General features: G+C 37.6%; 1 protein-coding gene across 1 annotated transcript in view; it reads left to right on the top strand.

Annotated features, from left to right (window-relative positions):
- Window positions 1-19,916, top strand: part of LOC145786088 (exostosin-1-like) — a 39,640-nt gene extending 19,724 nt beyond the window's left edge. Inside the window, exons 4-11 of the mRNA XM_082597732.1 lie at window positions 271-390; window positions 3,105-3,237; window positions 10,510-10,628; window positions 12,960-13,157; window positions 13,529-13,689; window positions 13,991-14,121; window positions 14,767-14,893; window positions 15,610-19,916. Coding sequence (XP_082453858.1) covers window positions 271-390; window positions 3,105-3,237; window positions 10,510-10,628; window positions 12,960-13,157; window positions 13,529-13,689; window positions 13,991-14,121; window positions 14,767-14,893; window positions 15,610-15,727 — 1,107 coding nt within the window. The 3' untranslated portion in view covers window positions 15,728-19,916. The remainder of the gene's footprint in view (window positions 1-270; window positions 391-3,104; window positions 3,238-10,509; window positions 10,629-12,959; window positions 13,158-13,528; window positions 13,690-13,990; window positions 14,122-14,766; window positions 14,894-15,609) is intronic.
- Window positions 19,917-20,241: the final 325 nt, after the last annotated feature.

The following is a 20,241-nucleotide window of genomic DNA, read 5'->3' on the forward strand; positions in this document are numbered from 1 at the left end:
GGAACGGCACAATACAAAGTTTGATTTGTTTAAGTGGCGGTTAATCGTTTCTATCCTACAACTAAGTCATTTTTTTGCGTTGATTCAACATCTGCGCACGTTAAATCAATGTAAAATAACAACTGATTTCCTGGCTAAGTTGTTCACCTTGAACAAAGGAATGTCGGGCGTTATGAAAGAAATTCCGTCTTGCGTACATAGCTTTTGAGGAACGGTATATGGAGAAAAGAACAACAGACCAAGGTTTCAACTCTCCCCATTGTTTACCAGGTTCCCAGCGTGCTTCGAGGCGTCGGTGATGACGTCATCATGTCTTATCGTCACAAAAGCCAGTTTCTATGGGAGAAATACTTCTCGTCTGTTGACGTCATCATAAAAACGACTTTCGAGGTGGGTCCGGGTTTTTATCGAGACGCATCCCCAGGCAGCAAAATCCTTCATTTTTACATTGATCCAACGTACATTGATCCAACGAAAATGACGGATTTTGCTGTCTGGGCTCGTTATGCTGAGTCTGGTGAATTATTCCAAGTTCCATCGATCAAGCGCGCATTTGTATGAATTTTCTGTTTGAAAGTGATTGATTAAGATTGCGTTGAAGTTTAAGATGAACTGTGAATTGATTCATTGCTTCACTTCAATGCCCAGACACCAACACTTGCCTTTTTATCATTTCAATGTCGGCAGACGTTGAAAGTACGGCATGCGAAAAAGGCAACTATGTTAACTAGTTAATTGCCTTAAAATTGAAAAATTATCTCAGCCCTTAGTGTTGTCATTGTCAATAGTGTGTTTATATTGTTTTATTTGTTAGCCGGTTCAGTCGGGTTGTAAATTGCCACAATACTCAAGCGCATTTCCATCATGTCACGAATGGGAATGGGTGAACATTGAACATCTTGGGAATGATTTTTGTAAAACAACACGTACAACAAAACGTTGGTAGGAAGTTTTTTGTAATGAGAACAGCACAAACTATGACTTGTGTCTGTTTTTTTTTTAAAGTTTTTTAGCTATTAGCTTTGCCTCACTAAATTTTTGCCAGAGTGCCTTTTTGCAGCTTTTTCGAGTCCTTTGCACCCCCGGCAGATAAGTTACGTAACTCATATTTGCTTTTTGAGCTTTTCGGATTGTTATAACCACACAGTTTGCTTGTGTAATGACTTGCTAACCAGATTAGCTCGTGGATTCACGCTCATTGCATTAGCAAATACAAGTTGGTTTTCCAGTTCCTTCTTGCCAACACGTCTGGGCACATTGCGCAACTGACGATGCTTTACTTTCTTTTCAATTCACGCTCGAACGCCGCTTGCTTGGGTAATTTTCTGCAAGATAATCCTGTTTTCAAATTTAGACTTTTTTCCAGAAATAATTTTAAATTTTTTTCGCCAAATTTTTTTTTTTCATTCACCTTTAAACGTTTTGTCATTTTTTTTCAAGAGTAAGTTTTCCCCACCAAAAGTATGTATTCACCTGTACGGAATTTTTACATTTTAGCGAAAAAATCGGCATTTGCGCTATGTCATTAAAAAGCGTATCTTGGCTTTTTATTAGCTATGACTATGATGACGTGAGAAGAACACAAACAATTCTAGAGTTTCTGTGCCATCATATGTGTAGCGTAAGCAAGTGTAAGTAGTCATGATGGACGTCGACTTTCAGCAAACTGCTCAACATAAACTGTTGGTGGCATAGTTGGTGGGGAGAACTATTCCTAACCATTATGTTCAGAGATACAAAATTGCTCTTAGTTTTGATGATTTTGGAACTGCTTTTACACATTTGCAAAGTATTTTTATTGAATTTACGTTTTAAAAACGTTTTTTTTTTAATTTTTCAATTTCAGTTTTTTCAACACCGATTTTATCCTCACTTTCACAAATGTTGTTTTTCCCCGGAGCCAGCGCTTGGTGACCTTGTTAAATGTTGACGATATAATAGTTCACATGCACTGCTGTGGTGATCGAAACCCCCTTTTTTCAAACAGAAAATTTCAACCACATAAACACAGTTTATGATAACTTTAACTGGACATCGTACATGTGCCTGACAGCAAAATCCGTCATTTTTACATTATACGTCTGCAGACGTTAAATCAATGTAAAAATAAATGATTTTGCTGTCTGGGCGGTTATTCCCGCTAGCTTTTAATAGCGACCCTTTCACTAAAATATTTAACCGGCTTGCAATAAAGGTCTTTTAATGACAGGTTATGTTACGGGATTTTCAAATACACCGTCAGGAGCAATATTAAAATGATCATAAACTTAAGTTTGGTAAAAGTTACGTTTTACTAACGTTTATTCAACGTTCAACGACGATCAATCGAGATATAGATACCGGATATTAAAACGGTGATTATTCGAACCGCTGCTTCACATTCTTAGAGATACGCGGTAATTTTCTCCGTTTTCAATATCCCACTTTATTACAAGTTCATATATCATAACAATAACCACCTCTGTGCCTCAGCATGATAATTATCTTTGATATTAACACTGCTCAAACAATTTGACTTTCTTAGTGTCTTGTGGTTCTATGAGCCACAGGGGGCGTACTGTACTGTAGTGTAACAAGAACCTTATAAATCAACGGAGCAGGTTGAAAACTTTTGTTGATTAGGAGGCGTGGAGACAAAAGCCTGTTTGCGTTCTTCTTTGTTTTGCTTTGTCAGTTTGTGCAGTCTTGTTTTGAAAAAAATCTTTGTTCGTACGTGTGAAGTCGTGCAAGTATGCCCGAAATGTTGAAGAACAAGTTTGCTGTGTGTTACTCTGTGGTTGCTTGCTGCTCACCCAGCCAGCCTAAGGTGCTGTTTTTACATTGGTTTAACATCTGGAGACGTTCAGACGACGCAAACGGTGTAATGATATAGAAATTTTACTTCTGAATAGACATTTTCTTTTCTCTCATTCAAACTTTCGCATGTATTTTTGACATTTGAGTTTTGTAAAAATTTTAGAAAAGGACAAATGATGCGGAAGTTTTGCGTCTGGATAAAGAATTTCTTTTCTTTCATTTGAAGTCTCATATATATTTTTGACCAAAATTTTTACATAACTTTCTTAATCCTATATGAACCGAGTATCTTCCATATATCTTATCAGATCATCCACGATCGAATTTATCCCGAAAATGCAAGACCTTCATTTACATGGAACCAGGAGCCTGGAGCCCTCTTCTACCTCCCTTCGTACAGCGTTGCACCACAGGACTATCCCTTCTACTATGGATACTTAGGTAAGTTCCTTCCTGCGTTGCGTGCTCGCCTTTTTTGTGTTTTAATTTTTTTTTTAACAAACAGAAGCATTTTTCTGTCAAAACAACGGTTTTTGTATTCAGTATCAAGTAGCAAATCGATCTCAGTCTGCGTTTCCTTTTGAAATGTTTTGTATAAAAGTACAAGTTTGTATTTTTAGATTTTTTATAATTTTAATTTTCTCACATTTGAAGTGGAAAATACCTGTTGGTCTGACCGAGGTGAAATGTCACATTATTAAATGAAATGAATCGATTGCCGTTCAATTTCTACAGTTATCTTCTGTGCCTCAGCAGACGTCTGCATACGCTGAATCAATGTAATGATTGACTGATATGCTGACTGGTTCGTTGTTTGTCATTGTGTTGGAAACGACTTTCCTCGATTGCCAGTTTCTAAGACCGAACAGATTAGCTCTGTGCCTCTGTTTTACTCGAAACCATATTTAATATCGATTTTAATCGATTTCTTGAGTTGTCGTCGTGGCTTTTCTCGTCATGCGCAAAGTTGCCGGTTTCGCGGTCTTTCCACGGAATTGGGAAAATTTTATTTTGGAGTTGCTAGAAAATTTTAGCAGTCGCGTTTTTTTCGTTTGGTTTCGTATATTTTTACCGAAATTGTTTCGCTTTTGACTATATTTTCCGCAAATTTATCATATTTTGGGCTTGTTTCATCACTTGTGACTATTGGGCTACTTTTCAACAATTGGGCTGGAAGTTTTAAAAAAACATCTGGCAACGTTGAATGAGTCTGATGCTTTCGATTCTAGTTTGAGAAGCTTTGGGTTTCGAAAATGACAAAAATAAAATGCATTGCATTTTTCCAATTAGCACTTTTTGAAACACGCCATTGGTCACAACACCGTTGCTGAGGAATTGTTGAATATTTGCTTTGTTACTGGCCTGATTACTTCCTTTGCCACCTTGAATGCCCCAGCCAGCGGATTTGATAGTTTACATAGCTCAGATGTTAAACAATGTCGTATATTCGTTTTTGTTTTAGAAACGAGTAGTAAGTTGACATGTTGATCCAACAATCGATAAGAGTTTTGATTTACCACCAGTGCGATTGCTGTGGACTAGCCAGGCCAAAATGGTCCTTTGTCTTGGCATCTCTGTATTTGTTTACTGTGACATCACAGTATTGACTGAAGATCATGCTTCAGGAAGCTGCTGACTTCAAAACGGTGTTTCGTAGAAAATAATTTTTTTTTAACTTCGTTACTGAATTTTTTTTTACAGACTTCCAGCAAACCGTGTTTGGCGCTTGAGGTATTTGCAGTCCGGCTTCTGAATATTTTTGAAAAGCCATAGGAGAATTTTTTCTTTGTAATTTTGCATTGACACGAAACTATCAATGTCTTTCATATCTTCGTCTGTCTTGACTTGAAATTGCCCATGCGAATTGAAAAGCGTGCGACCAAATATCTTTACTAAATAGAGAACTGACACGCTTTATGGCTCTTAACCCTATTTCCTGTGACGTATTTTGGCCAGTTGACTTGCGGAGGGGGGGGTCGGTGCGACACTATCACTTTCAGCTCGTGTAACTCAAAAACTACGCAAAATAGATCAATCAAATTTTCACATGATGCAGATAATTTATCTGACAACATAGCATCGAAAATCTTTTGCAATTTGTTCAACAGCGTAACTTGAAAAATCAAATAATTTGATGGTTGGTCATATTTTTTTATTTGACTTGAGAAATCGTTTCTTAATTACTTTATAATTGAGTGTGACGGGATAATTCTATTGTGTTGGATTTTAATCTCTTACGCGTGGACGTCGTCCACGCTTCAATGAAATCGTAATTGGCGTCTGACTTGCGTTTGCTTGTTGTTTTGCCCGAGGCATTGCAAAAATCTTTCGCTTTGTCTCAATATTTGCAGAGAATGAGACAAAATCACGGCAAAATAAACTGTTTCAAGTCATTTTTGAGCCATATGTTATAGTCTACACATTTTCAAATGTACTGCCATCGCTTGGTTTAAAACTAAATCAAGCAATGAGCTTTAGTAAACATTTTATTTGTAACAATTGTGTTCAGTTCAGTTTTCTTTTCACACTCATACTGTCCAATTTGGTTATACATGATCAAGAAACACTTTGCAGTTTACAGCACATCCCAGGGAGCTATTTATTTGTTTTTAACATTGTTTCAACGTCTAGAGACGTTGAATTGATGTAAAAGTATCTGATTTGCTTTCTAGCTAGCGGTTGATACAGAAAAGAAAGGTAGCCTATTGGTGTCACATGGTGTTTGAACCACAACCTATCCAAAGGTAGTTACTTGCTTCGATAGGAGCTCGTTCCAACTTGGACCTTCATGCACTTCAAAAACAAAAAGTGTCTAGAACTCCTGACTGATAAACTATGTCACGATGCATTACAAAACTGATTTGTTTCCATACCTACCAACAATGATCACTTTGAATGAAATAATTTTGCAACAATTTTGATAAAGTGAAGTGATAATAATCGTTTAGTCAAATCGTATTGGTAGGCTATAGAAAAGGTCGTTTGTACATTGCCAAAGGGAACTCCCGTTCTGCGTGACAAACTCAAAGTCGTGGCATAACGATAGGACGTAATCTTGCAAAAAAAATCTTTTTTAGGCTGATTGTTATTATCATACAAAAAAATCACTAAAATTTTGACTTTTTTCTTCGGCAAAATTGAAGGTTTTTGATATTTTGAAAATGCACGTTTATGTCTAAGCGATTGAAACGGCTTTTTTATGTTGTCAACTAGATTTGCAAGATAAGGTTTTCTACATGTTTTTCTAATTTGTTGGACATGCATTTTGTGTCAAGCTATTTCTTACGCATTAGAAGATTTCTTTCTCTTCAAATTTTGAAATAACTTTTTAGATGCAGTTTACGGTTGACGGCATTACTGCAAAAGCCATCTTTTGTAATTGATACATAACCAAAAACAAAAGGCGCATCAACTACTGCTGGCTGATAGACCACGTAACAATACATCATAATGATGTTTTTCCGAACCAAAGACCCAGAAAACCAATTTTGTTGTATATTAGTTCAGACGTTGAACCAGTGACAAAAAGTGATTTGCTGATTTGAAACAAAGTGATTGCTGTTCCCTATGTGCAAACCTTTTGATAAAAGTAATCAAGTTTTGGCCACAGCTTTCTGGTCCACTGAGGCTACTCTGGTCAATCGACTCACGTTGCAAATAACTTATCGAAATTATTGGGTAGGCTCACACTGAAGTTGTTTTGTGTAAAGTCTTGCTTGTGAAAAAGTCGAAGTAAAAACACAAAAATGAAGTAAGTTATATTTACAAAGTATTATATTCTTGAATCAACCACAGTTTTAAAAAAAATTAGTTTGAACAGGTTTCATGTAATAGAAACTACAATTGATATCATCGCGAAGGATCAAATAGCTGTGAAAATCACTTCGAGCAATTGTTTGTTATGATTTTCATTTTTCATCATGCAAACCTAGGTGAACCTCAATATCATATTTTTATGCCAAACGATAAAAATCGTTTTTATTTTTTTTTAGTTACTTTTAGGAGACAAGGAAAACAATCCGTATAAAAAATAATTCAATTCAACATATTTCCCTTATTTTGTCAGATATGTATTTCGTGCAACAATTTTTTAGAAAAATTGCTGAGTATGATATCGCGTTTTAGATGCAGTCAGAGAATGCAACTTCGCGGTTGATGGCGTTATTACAAAAGCCAATCTTTTGTCACGGAAATGTATTCGAAAACAAAAAGGCTCAAAAGCGGCTGACTGATAGGTTACGTTGCGATACGTTACAAAAACAAGGCATTGATTTCAGATTCTTTCAACCAAGCAAACAACTTTGCTCCAAATGACATAAACATCCAAATTTATTGGGAAAATGATATATGCCTACACCTTTTTGAGGTAAGCTTTTGTGAAAATAAGCTTTTGAAGATCAACATTTGAAAACAAAGTTTGAAATTATTGAGTCGGTCCTAATAGTGTTTCTGCTGAGATATATCAAAACTTTTCAATCCTCGTAGAGAAAAAATAATTTTGTAATCTCTCAAGCAACTGCAAAATTACCATTTAGGTAAAGATTCATTGCTGACAATACAGTATGTGCAATGTTTGTCAAAGCACAACAATTTCGCTGCGCGTGTTTTTCCACAAAAGCAGAGCAGTTTAGATAGACGATGTCAAGTTCTTTTCAGTATCCTTCAATCTCTCGTTTTTATAAAAACGTTTTAACAACATCCATAAATATTTATGTGAATATAAGTGTACAGGTACATGCAGAAGTTTATTGGCGGGTCAAAAACTCACTCCTTGTTGCTTTCCGACAAGAAATCAACAAAAAACTTCCCACATCAGTTTGTTTGTTTTGTGAGATAGACTGAGTTTTGTCAAGAAATTTTCGTACGGCTTCTTGTTATAAGTTAGAAACAAAATGTATTGGCCATAGAAAACTATGTAAAATTACATCTTTTTCAGCATGGCTTATCGTATACTTACTCTCTGATATAACTTCAAAGAAACCCAGATGTAATTAAAAGATTAATCAAAGCAACTCAAAACTCGAGTTTGCAAACAAAAGGCGGAATCATTACGGTCGAATGCTTTACAACAAAGCCAACTCACGAGATATCTGCGTCGCAGTTCCACGCACGACGGCGCTCAGTAATCCTATTAATCCGTATAATTAGAAAACAAAAGGACTAGCTAGTAACAGGCTAAAATATCCGAGTATGTTATGAAAATCATGTCATATCTCTAAAACTATAGACAATAGCAATGCCATTTCAAGCGGAATAAATACTTGAATAATTTTTAGGAAAAGTCAAAAAATTTCAAAGGTGTGGATTGCGTAGTTCTTTAGTGATATTGCTTTGAAAAGCGCCAAGTCCCACCCGACCCCCCCCCCACAGGACAAAGGGTTAAATCAGACTCGTGTCTCTCTGTTTCTTTTGTTAAAGAAACGATATATTTCAAACGTTAAGTCTGCGAAAAAAATTGCAATTTTTATTTCGTTCTCATTAAGTAACTTGGTTTTGTCACGGTGTGTGATTTTTCGGATAAGCTTTGATATGGCAATGAAAAGTCGGTTTGTGCTATCAGACTGACAGCAAGGTCGTTTGTACGTGCTGAGCTGATTCATAATGCGTCGTTGGTGATAATGCCACTTGCAATGGTCGCTTTGCCCCGCGGCTTATCGGCCTTGTGTGTTAATGTGACATTTAACATTCTCGATATGGTCCTAACCTCCGACGTGCACTTGTATTATTCTCACGACTCAAAAGCATTATCGGTTCTCGAAAACCTAATCTGTTTGGGGAGTTGGAACGTATAACGTCTGGTTTCACCACAAGCTTCCCATTGGTCGTTGTTTTGTGACGTTTTGCAGATGACATGTTCCAAATAATGACATTTAAACATTTTTTTTCTTTGAAAGTCATTACATTTCTCAAATGACTTGGCAAGGTGACGGCATACAGCCAACATCATTTAAGACTGTTATCTGTTAACCGTTTTTTTGTGGTGATTTTATACAAACAAAGCTCAGCTGCGCACACCAATACAATAGAGATTCAACAAACAAGTTCTTATTTGCATCGTAAGGAGAGTATCTTTTAACGCTAAAATTGCTAAAGAAAACTAAGTGGTAAAGGTTACCTTTTCACCATTTGTGTCCGTATGGAAACTTCCAGTGCATTGCATTTAGGAAGTTAAAAAGATCGTCAAAAGATTTATAATCTGAAACCTCCAGAGAAAGCCGAGTTTAATTAAGTTCAGCTAATCAGGTGACGATAGTTTCCTTGATGTGTAGGTTACACAGTATTTTGTTTAGTTTTTAATTATTGTTAAATATGACTAAACGTCTACTAATTACACAAATTGAAACGTTTTTGTGAAAAAAAAAGAGATTTTCTTGAATCAATGGCGGTTATGGTTTGGGAACCCTGCCGCTAGGTGGACCGAAAGACTGCGTTGGCTGACAAGGTGATCTACACACCGACACACGTCATCCGCTTTTCCACGGACGTTATCTGCTGGTCATTCACTGACATCCGGTTATGCTTTCATGGAAGTCATAATTGATGTCGGCTGAAGCATGCTTCATGTCGACTATTTGGAGACATGTTGTTTGGTGATAAGAATTCTCATATGGAAACGTTCTGTTTTTGTTATTGAAGGATGCTCTCACAATGTTATGTTTGAAACGAAATCTATTTGGCCGTGTGTATAGCTGGGAAATGACAACACGAGTGTGTGAAAAAACATCACAAAACGATAAGGTGTGGTAATCATAGCATTTCCTTTCCACCTTTGAGCCTAATGATAGAAGTATCCTCCGGTCCTGACCCTCACAACGCTGTAAGCTCGAACACTGCCGGAGTGCCGGTTGTATTTGCGCAGAGAGGAGTGTATGCCTGTGCACTTTTTCGTGGTTTATATTTCAGAAAATCCTAGTTTATTTTTTATTTGTAATCGAAGTTAAGAGATTTGGCACACCTTAATGTGCTCAGTATTGTTTTGGAATATCTTGCGCGATACTTGTTTTTCTTGTGTGCTTTTGGGTGAAATGAACGAACATAACCCGATAGCTCAGTTGGTAAGCGCGTGACTTCTGGAACGAAGAAGCTTCAAGATCAAGCTGCGCTGGTTCGACTCTCGGGGTGTGCGCTTGAGCAACGCACGTTAAGGACTGCTCTCCATTCAGCGGCATCTAATGGATGGAATAATTCCCAGGCAACAAGACTTTAACAATCGGAAACTTAACTCTGTCAATCTCAGATGACTGGGCCTGCGTCAAAGCCTCTACAAATATGCGAAACTGCCTGAATTAAGCTCTTCAAGAAGCTTTCCTAGTCCGAGGATAAAGAATAAGATTCAATCAATCAACAGATTATGTTGCATGTTGAAATTTTCGAAGTTACCTTTACCACCCGTCTCAAAATGTATTTCAAACATTGAAACCCCAGGCATCACCGAGGCTCTTGTCATTAGTTTAATTTACAACACATTAACCACACAAAAAAGGAATCGAACATGCTGCTGAAAACTAAACTTTACCTAAGCACATCTGAAAAGCTAAGCACGGCTCAACACAAGCCGGTGCTACATATGCACAGCCCAACTACCAAAAGTTTCCATTTTCACACTAAACTTGTACTTTCCATATGTAAAAATAAAATTTGTTTGCTAGGAACGTCTTTCAACTTGCCAAGCGGCGTCTTATTTCAAGATGAAAAGGTTTGATGTTGTTGCAGGGCTGGACGTGCCTATCAAGTTCACTGCAGTGATCCAGGCTACCACTCCGGTCACCAGCTCGGCCTCTCCCATCGTCAGATTGGTGAAGACGTTAGTGCAGTCCGAAGCCTGTTCACAGGTAACTTATTGTGATCAACAAACAATGCTATTTTGACATCGTTTCAACGTCGTGAGACATAAAAACTAATGTTTGTTAGCCCCATAGCGTGAGTATATCCCAGACAGGGCAGACGTTGAATCAATGTTAAAAACGACTGATTAGCTAACTGTTATACTGTATATCCAGTTCAGTTGACGTTTTTCATATATTCTACCAACACTCGCAACAAACATTAAGAGTTACGTACTTGGATAGACTGATTTTGCATAGAAGAAAAACACAGTGTTTTCAAGTTCGTCTAACATTACAAGATGCAATTTTCACGAACAAAAAGGAGCATTTGCTCGTTCGACCTGTCCATGACCTTTGGCAAGCCTGCATTGAAACGTACTTCGAACTTCTAAGAAATCTTGACTGGATCCGTTCAACGATAAGATCATCCCAGAAAACAAGGCCTTTTTCACAGCTGTTATGAAGAGAAGTGTCGTTGTTTACAAAAAGCCTGTTGTTGAAATTTGCTTTTTCGTTGTTTCAACGCCAATGTACAATTCATGAAGACCGTTAAACAAGGCAGTTTTGGGTTGCTCAGTTCCAATGCCTAATAGTCAAGCATCGCAGCCCAGCTCGCAAAATTGATTATTTTTATTGATCTTAGGTCTGCATACGTTGAATCAATGTAAAAAATACCAATTTTGTTTCTTACGAAATACTCCTCGTATGGTCAATGCTACAATTCGATGAATGTATCAAAAAGCTTGGACAATGCTTTGTAATACACTAATATCTCACCAGTGGTTTCACATTTTCTGGTATCTCAATTCTCAACGTACATAAGCGCAAGCGTAAATGTCGAAGAACTACCGACCATATGAACATAACTGCAGTTAAAGAGTGTCATTATTTGCCAACCCCACAATCAGCACCATAAATAGATCACGTGTTCTGTACCGCCAGATGCTCAGGTTTCTGCTGAGGTCACCGAGAAGGCTAACGGCGTCCTTGCGTTTGTATTGGTCTCACCACTGTTTGTATTGTATTTGTAAAGATGCTATGCGCTACCGGTACGGGCGCACCTTGCGCTTTACGTGGTAGCAAGCTAGTTTGGCCCAAGTACTCCGTACAGTGCTTGTGTGATGCATATCACTTCACTATCGTAGTGTGAAAAATTGCACTTTACAAGATTTTTGTAGCTAGTATATCACCTTCGCGTTTTTTACCTACGTCTGAGTAATGTGAACAATGCTATGACTTCACCAAAGTAGCGTTGATTCATTTTATTCCACCGATTGCAATAGAAACCAAAACACGCTGGAACTTGTCCGGACTACGGTTAAAATTTTACTTTTCTAGCATTGATAGCATTGTTCGCTTGGTGAAATTGAAAGCAAAGATTTGTAGTTGTAAAACCGGTTTAATACCTTTCTGACGTTTCGTATATGACGGTAAGATGCATCTTCAGAGCAAATGACTTGCAATACTTTGTATTTAAATGTACGTCGTACGACTTTTAGTTCTTTTGGCTGCTCAACCCCACCTCCAAGTATTGTAAATACAGTGAGTCATTTTACTACTGACTTTGCTGTTGTTGTTTTCCGCGTTGGTGGCGAGACAGCAAAATTCGTCCAATCAATGTAAAAATGACGGATTGTGCTGTATTAAAATGCATTAAAGTTGCCTCATTAAAATTTATGTCCCCAAAGTTCTTAAGGATAGTCTCATGTTCAGCAGATGACGAAATGTTTGCCCTTGCACAGAAAGCAAACATCGTTACTTCCCGAAATAAGGCGATTGTGACAAGCTGACCATTGTGCTGCAAGCCCATCTCCCTTTTCTTCAATTAATCATTGACCAGGTTTTTGTCTGTTTCTTGCGCGGAAGCTTACACACCACTTTCTCAGCAGGCAAAAACTTCGCATTTTACATCATTTCAACGTCGACACACATTGCGATGTACCAAGAAACTGTCTTTGTTAAACTAGATTGTAATTTATGAAAATTAACCAAATTTACGCTATGTTTCGATTTAGTCAGAAATAAGTTTCTTAAAGCTTGGATGTTTAGTGCACTTTGACTATACCAATGATAGAGTATTTGTAGGCTGCATGTTTGTGAGACATGACTAATTGGCATGTTTCTTCATCTACGAAACTGAAAGGTGGAAAACTTAACGTATTTTCCTGTTAAATGTTTTAGCAAGCAAGCAGGCATAGCACCTGAATTTTTCTTCTCAGTTGAAGTGATAGGCTTAAAATAAAATTTTGTACTAGTTACAAAAGTTGGTTGTTTTACTGACTAATTCCAAACCAGTTTAATAAGATTTTCAACCTTAAATTGACTTTTATCTCACAGGTGATCATTCTCTGGCATTGTGCCAAGTCTACACCTCCTCCCACCAGGTGGCAGTCCATCTCTCTAGAAAGCGGTAAGGAGATCACAGTGATTGATGACCATCCAAAGGTGATGAGTAGGAGGTTCCATCTCTTCCCTGAAATTCGCAACAACGTCATCTTTAGCCTCGATGACGACACGATGCTGAACGTCCAAGAGGTGCCTTACTTCCTTATTTTGCTTGTAACATAAATTTTTAAAGTAGTTTTGAAGTAAAAGTATACGTTAAGTTACGAATATAGATATTCCTACACTTGTTCGAAAAGTAACTTTTTAGTTTACAAGATGTTACTTTTACCTTTTTATATTCTTTGGTTATTAGAGACTAAACGTTTTTTTAGGCTTTATATTTAAGTTTCGTTTCTATTCTTCTGGTATAACTCTGTCACCAGATTGTTGGCAATAATCCACGTGTAACGTAATTTTTTCAGACTTTTGCAGTCGCAGTTTCACAACAAGGTCGCTTTGCTCCATCCATAACTTGTGCGTCCGACAAAGTCATAAATTAAATAAATCTCCTTCCCGTTCAGGTTGACTTTGCCTTTGAGGTATATAGATCATTTCCTGAACGCATTGTCGGTTTTCCTGCAAGGAACCACATACAGGACGAGAAGACCTCGCGGTGGCTGTACACTTCCAAGTGGTCTAATAGCTACAGCATGGTACTCACTGGGGCCGCTTTCGTTCATAGGTATGTGGCAAAACCACAAGCACTCGAGTTGAAAGCTGAAACGATTCACTGTTTGCTAGTCAAACTATTGTCATACGAGTTGCTTTTTCAGAAATAATCCCTTTACATTTATCACTATAGAGAAATAAAACAGAGTAACCTTAGCGTGTTTAACACACTTTTTTACACACAAAAAATATAACATAATTAAAATAAACTCAAACGTTTTCGACACGTACCCCAGGAGTGAATTTATCCGCCAACAGAAGAATCCTCAAAGTCTGAATCACGCATAAAGAACAGTTTCTTTGTTTTTATTTAGGTATTACTTTGCTCTCTACTCTGATTGGTTTCCTTCTCAAATACACGACCTCGTGAATGAGAAGAGCAACTGCGAGGACATCCTGATGAACATGTTAGTGACTCATGTCACCAAACGACCACCAGTCAAAGGTAAGATCTGAATCAATGTAAAAGTGACCGGTTTTGCTGTTTACACTGTTTTTATTAGCAATTTCTGATGATAGCCTGGCTTTGCATTGACTGCCAATGACTGGTCCTTGTTGCATCTCAAAGCTAAATAGCATCATTTTTAGTTGTCACGAAACCCCAGCTTAAGTAAACTTTGGCAATAGTCTCTTAGAAATGATGTGTATTTTGATTTTATGTTTTGCATCGTTTGTTCAACGCAGCAGGGGTACACTGCGTTGTTCAATGCCCTTTTATCTTGTCATTGATTCGTGTTGTGCAATCTGCCTTACGAAATATTATGACGCAGTATAACTTTGAATGCCTTTTCTAGTCTGCTCTGTGTAGGCAGCTAGAAAAATTTTCCCTTTTTACATCGGTTCAAGACAGAGCAAGTGTTTGCAAGTTGAGTAAATAGCTTATTCACACACTTCCTTTGCAGAATCTGGATTGTACAACTGTATTTTACTTTTAACGTACTTTTTTTTATTTTCCACCGTTAACCGTCGTTCATTTTTCACTACATTAACGATTTTTTTGCTACCTGTTTATTATTTTTTGACCAAGTTTAAACATTGTTTTCTTTATGTTTTGTCTTTGTATTTATGCAAGTACCTTTTTTCTATCCAGTAACCCAGAAGAAACAATACAAGGACACCACCGGCAATGTTGATCCAAAATCTCTTCCCCCAGGCGGCGTGGTTATAGAATGGTCCAACCCAAAGCATTTTGCTGAACGACAAGTTTGCATGGCGAAGTGAGTCTGAATATCCTTTTTTACATTGATTCAATGTTTGAAGACGTCAAATCAATGTTGAAAGGATCAATTTTGCTATTCGCGTATACCTTTCAACGATCCATTTTATGGCTAAAAGTTATAACTGCAGATTTTTGATATAAAAGCGTAAGGGGTCATGGTATTACCAGCGCAGATACTTCCACAGCAAGGTGAGAAAGGTATAGAGATCTAAGTTATAAAACACACAACTTGCTGGGTAATAACTACAATACTTGTTTGCCTAATTTACCCATAATCAATTGGGGTAACAATTATCTAAACCAGAGGTGACGAACCTGCGGCCCGTCAAAGAATTTTGTGCGGCCCGCAAAACAATTTGACAATCGCTCATGCATTAAAGACAAAAGACATCTCAAAGCTGTTTTATGCCTTCACTGGTACACCTTTCCTTTTCTATTTTCTAGCCCTAAACACTAACTTTCAAGGTTTAAAGTTAGAAAATAGGAAAGCTATTAGGTAAAGTTGTGAAAACACTATTAACCAACTTCACCTTGCATTTTCGGTCGATTCCAAATTATGACGTCATGGAATTTTGACAAGCGCTAAGTTGTGTGGCCCGATAACTCATGTGTAATTGACAAAGTGGCCCGCGACTGCAAAAAGGTTCGTCACCCCTGATTCTAAACAGTTCATGACGCAGCTTTTAATCCGGCGTACTCGATTTATTTTTGCAGATTCATTGAATTCTTTGGCTATCTTCCACTTCTCTCGTCTGAAGCAAGGTTTGACCCCAGTCTTTACAAGGATAATGTCTCCATCAAACGGAAACGATATCCGAAGATTGAAACCTGATGACGACGTTTCCACGTCATCAAGTGATGACGTCGCTTATCCACGTCACGCAAGAAGCCACGCGCCAACAGCCGGAGCCAAGAGCTTAGAAGCAGAGGATTATGGGAACACATGATAGTCCATCGTATCCGAATCGCAATGGTTTCCTATTTTTTTTTATTTAATTGATTTTTTTTTTATTTTGCTTTATTTTAGTTAATTTATGAGTTCATCCGCGTTTTCGTTTGTAGCATCATGGAAGTGTTTATTTTGTCGCGTGTGATTTTTGCGAAATACAGCTTATAGTTTGAGAAGTGTAAATGTATTCGTATTCAGCCAGAAAATCTGTCCTTTTTTACATTGATTCAACGTCTGCAAACGTTAAATCCATGTAAAAAAAAACTGGTTGCTGGCTTGAGTTTTTTTGAGGGTCCACAAATCAAGTTGAGTGTGTCGTTGGTACTACTGAGCCTATTGTTTCGCAGTTACTTGTGTCCAGTCAACATTTTCCGCAATTTCAACATAGAATCAACCTGACCTGTGCAAACGTCACGGTTTAATTTCATGCCGGTTACTGATTTTTGTGATTTCGTAATTCTCGCAATTTAGAAGTGAATGAAGCAAAGTGAATTGAGTGAAGTCGTTTTTTTCACAGTATTCAATCAGTTGTAACTTTGAAGATGCGTATCACTGGATATGGACTTTGTTCTTTTTCTTTTGATATAGGCTATATCCCAATCAGCAAATTAGTCTTTATATATTGAAACAAACGTTGAAGCAACGCAAAAAAGACTGATTGGCTAGCTGTGATAAGCTCATTTTCCAGACAGCAAAATGCATCGTTTTTATGTTAATTCAACTTCCGCAAACGTAAAAATGACGGATTTTGCTATCTGAGTTATTCCCGGGTAACTCACCTTGATTACACCCGAGGGGTTTAAATGAGCAGCAGATTATATTCATTTGCAGTGCATCGAATGCAAGTTGCAAGTTAGTTTTTGGTAATTTTCTACGCTGTAATGTCGGTCACTTACGTCAGATTAATTTTTCATTGACATGAAGTAGCCGAGAGCCTCAATTTGCTTCATGTTTTCTATTTTCACAGCATCGTTTTGCTTGTCAAATCACAGTTTTCTGACGTTTGCAGGAGAGCCTGCTTTGTTGTGTTATGAGCAAAGAAGCTAGAACTGGCTTTTGCCTTTAAGTTATAAAAAATTGTTTAGGTTTAGCATTGAAGCAATTTTAAACTGGTTTCATTTGAAAAACACTGCAGGCCAAATAATCAACACCGTACCGGATATTGGAATTATCTCACTATCTGGTGCCACAGGTTAAATGCTCCCTCTGTAAGCTAATAATATCACGCACATTGACGCATTTTAGGGTTCCTTTAACAGTTGAACGGTGCCAAACTGTTTGTAAGTGTCAGTGCACTTACCAACTGGTGCTGTGGTTTCAAGGGGCGTTTTTGCAAAATACATCGTTTTTTTTTAATTAACATAAAATGATATTTTTGATAATATCCAACTATTATATGTATATTTTTTAGTTTCAAATCTTCTATATTTGAATTGCACTGTATCTAGAGGTATTTTCGAATCAAGCGGGATTGTAACTTTAAACGTTAATATTACGTTATTTGACGGTTATCTCTGATTGAAATTCTCACTGAAGCGTTTCCCAGCTAGCAAACCAGTAATATTCTCATTGATGCAACGTCTGCAGACGTTGTTGTGTCAATGTAAAAGAAACGACTGATTTACAGGTTAAGGTATTCGCAACTAGCACGGAATCCGTGCAGAAATGCTGTGCTAATTGTTGTAACTCTTTCGGATGATCTTTTTGCCACATCTTTTAATAATCAAAAAGCTCAAGTGACTTCATCTTCACGCATACCCTTTGCAACGGCGCTGTGAATTCTGTATTTTTCAGCATTTTCTTAAAGTAAGCAACTTTTTGAACAATAATACAATGTCACCCTATGTTGAATCCATGCAAAAATATCTCTTGTTGCATTTCATAAGTCTATGTTGTGTTTTCCAGACAGAAAAATCCGTCGTTTTTACCTAGATTCAACGTCTGTAGACGTTGTAAAAATGGCAGATTTTGCTGTCTGAGTTGTTAGCTGCACTGGTCTGTGGGTGCTGCGATGCTTTTTGTATCAGTTTCTTAGTTGTTGTTGTTTTTTGAAGCAAAGCCACTGTTGTCTACAGTCACGCCCAGACAGAAAAACCCGTTATTTTTACACCCCAGACGTCATTTTTACACCCTTTACGTCTGCATGCATTGAATCAATGCAAAAGTGATGGACAAAACTACCCAGGATCTGTCGACTCGAATCGAGATCGGTCGACACGGAAAGATACTAACTTGTCATTGGTAACTTTTATTTAATCTTTACATCATTTTAACATGACAAGCTTAGGCTGGGTCCAGCATCAGTTACTGATAAACCGTTTATTTTGTGTTGGGCTTGAAGTTTCAACGTTCCAGCTCAGCGTCCTATTCGTTGCTGTTATGATGTAAATTTACGTCCGTATGGTCACAGGAAGACCAAGACAGGATGTGAACTGAATAAAAAAGTAGAAACTTATTAATGCGAACTGATTTTGTTTTGACAAACTTATTTTTACAGATTTTCGACGTAAACGCTTATTTTTTTACAATGCACTGCCTCAAACATTTGAAAACTTTCTGTCTTTGCGTCTTCCTGATCGCTGACGTACAATACACTGAGCGCTTGCCAATCAAGGGCTGGCTAATCGGGTGCTGTGCGTGTATTCCATAACTCGCCTTCTGTCGTGTTTCTGCGCTTTCACATTATTTCCAAGTATTACTACGTGTTATCAACTATCAGTTTTGTTGTGTAGCTTTTTTGTTTGTTTTTGAAAACTTGTGCCAATTCTCAAAAGTCCTTTTGCTTCATCGTAGTTTGCAAATTTCGTAGATTTATGTTGGAACAATGTCATAAATATTTCTATTAAAGGTTGCAATTGATTACGTGCCCCATCGCACAATGCCATTGCTCAGCTACCGGTATTTAATAAAAAAAATCTTGAAAATATCTCAAATTATCGTTCAACATTCAAAAGCTTGACTTCCCTAACAACAAAATCCGTCATTTTTGCATTGATTCAACGTCTGCAGACTTTGAATCAATGTAAAAATGACGGATTTTGATGTCTAGGTTCTCATTGTGAGAATAGTCAATCCTCTCGTTTAGCATGGTCCACCTGTAAGGGAAGCTACTTGGAAGGCGAGAGAGGGCGAATGCTCGTAATTTATTTAACCCTTCCCCGATGCTTGTGCTTGCAATTTGCCTATTTTGAGACTGTTTTCCTCCCTCTTTGCAGATTGACCGCCCCATGGCGCTGCGGTCTGCGTACGGCCTGGTTCAACCAACTGGATTGTCACCGATGGAGGCGGTAAATTGAACTTAGTTTTGCTTCATCTTCATCTAAAAAAAAATAATATCATTTTTACGGTTAAAATGTGGAGTTTTTGCAAAAAACAAATCGTGTTACTTTTATTGTTCCCACCTTGATTTGTCCCAGCTAATAAAATTGTTTCTTTTTACATTGATTGTTTAACTGTTTACGTCTGCAGACGTTAAATCAATGGAAAAAAGAACCACTTTTGCATCTGGGTTATGTCTCGTTCCATGGCCACTGGGTTTCCTTTTATTCATGTCGCATCTACGCAAATTCGACGTGAATGCGACGCATTGTTTTCACAATTTATGTCATGGTTTGTTTGAGATATGAAATTGACAACATTTTTTTCTCGCAATATGCAGAGTGTATGCAATTTAACCTGTTTTTGCATTGCGCATTTGTTGATTTAACGTCTGATGTCGTTTCTCGCGCATAAACCTTCTCTCCAGTCCAAAATTAAAGAGGGGGGTTTGCTTTTTGCCTCCCCCCCCCGCTTCAAGTCAGTGACATTGACCTGGATTAAACTCCAGAGCAAATGACAAGCAACTGTTCAGACAGCAAAATCTGCAGACGCTGTATCAATGTAAAAATGACAGATTTTTGCTGTATGGTTATTGGTAGCGTGGAAGATCGTAGATTGCATAGAATTGGATGGCCAAGCCAATCAAATCCACCTTCAACTGTAACATCAACTTGCGTTGAATCAATGTAAACATGGTGCGCGTTTTGTAAGCGGCTTTTTTGTTACTTTTTTTCAAATAGATTGAAGCATTCTCATGAAACCGAATTTATTCATCTGAAGTGGAAAGTTAGAAGTTAGATGCGGTATTATGTCTATTCAATATCAGAACTGTCGATGGACGATGCGAACGTCACCCTGTTTAAAGAGGCTTTAGCAGCGATAGAACTTTACTTGGCCTCTCACTTAGGCTACAGCAGAATATGCAGCAAACTACTGGGTTCGAAAATCTACGGTTTGTCAAATGTTAGATCTTACAAAGTTTTTTTTCGTTTAGCGACGATCAAGGCTGCTGCTAGAAGAGTTGCAATTGTTTTATCATTATATGCTAATGTCCATAGCGCTGAGACCAAAAAACGTAT

Source organism: Aplidium turbinatum, chromosome 17 (assembly GCF_918807975.1).
Source record: "Aplidium turbinatum chromosome 17, kaAplTurb1.1, whole genome shotgun sequence".
NCBI lineage: Eukaryota > Metazoa > Chordata > Ascidiacea > Aplousobranchia > Polyclinidae > Aplidium > Aplidium turbinatum.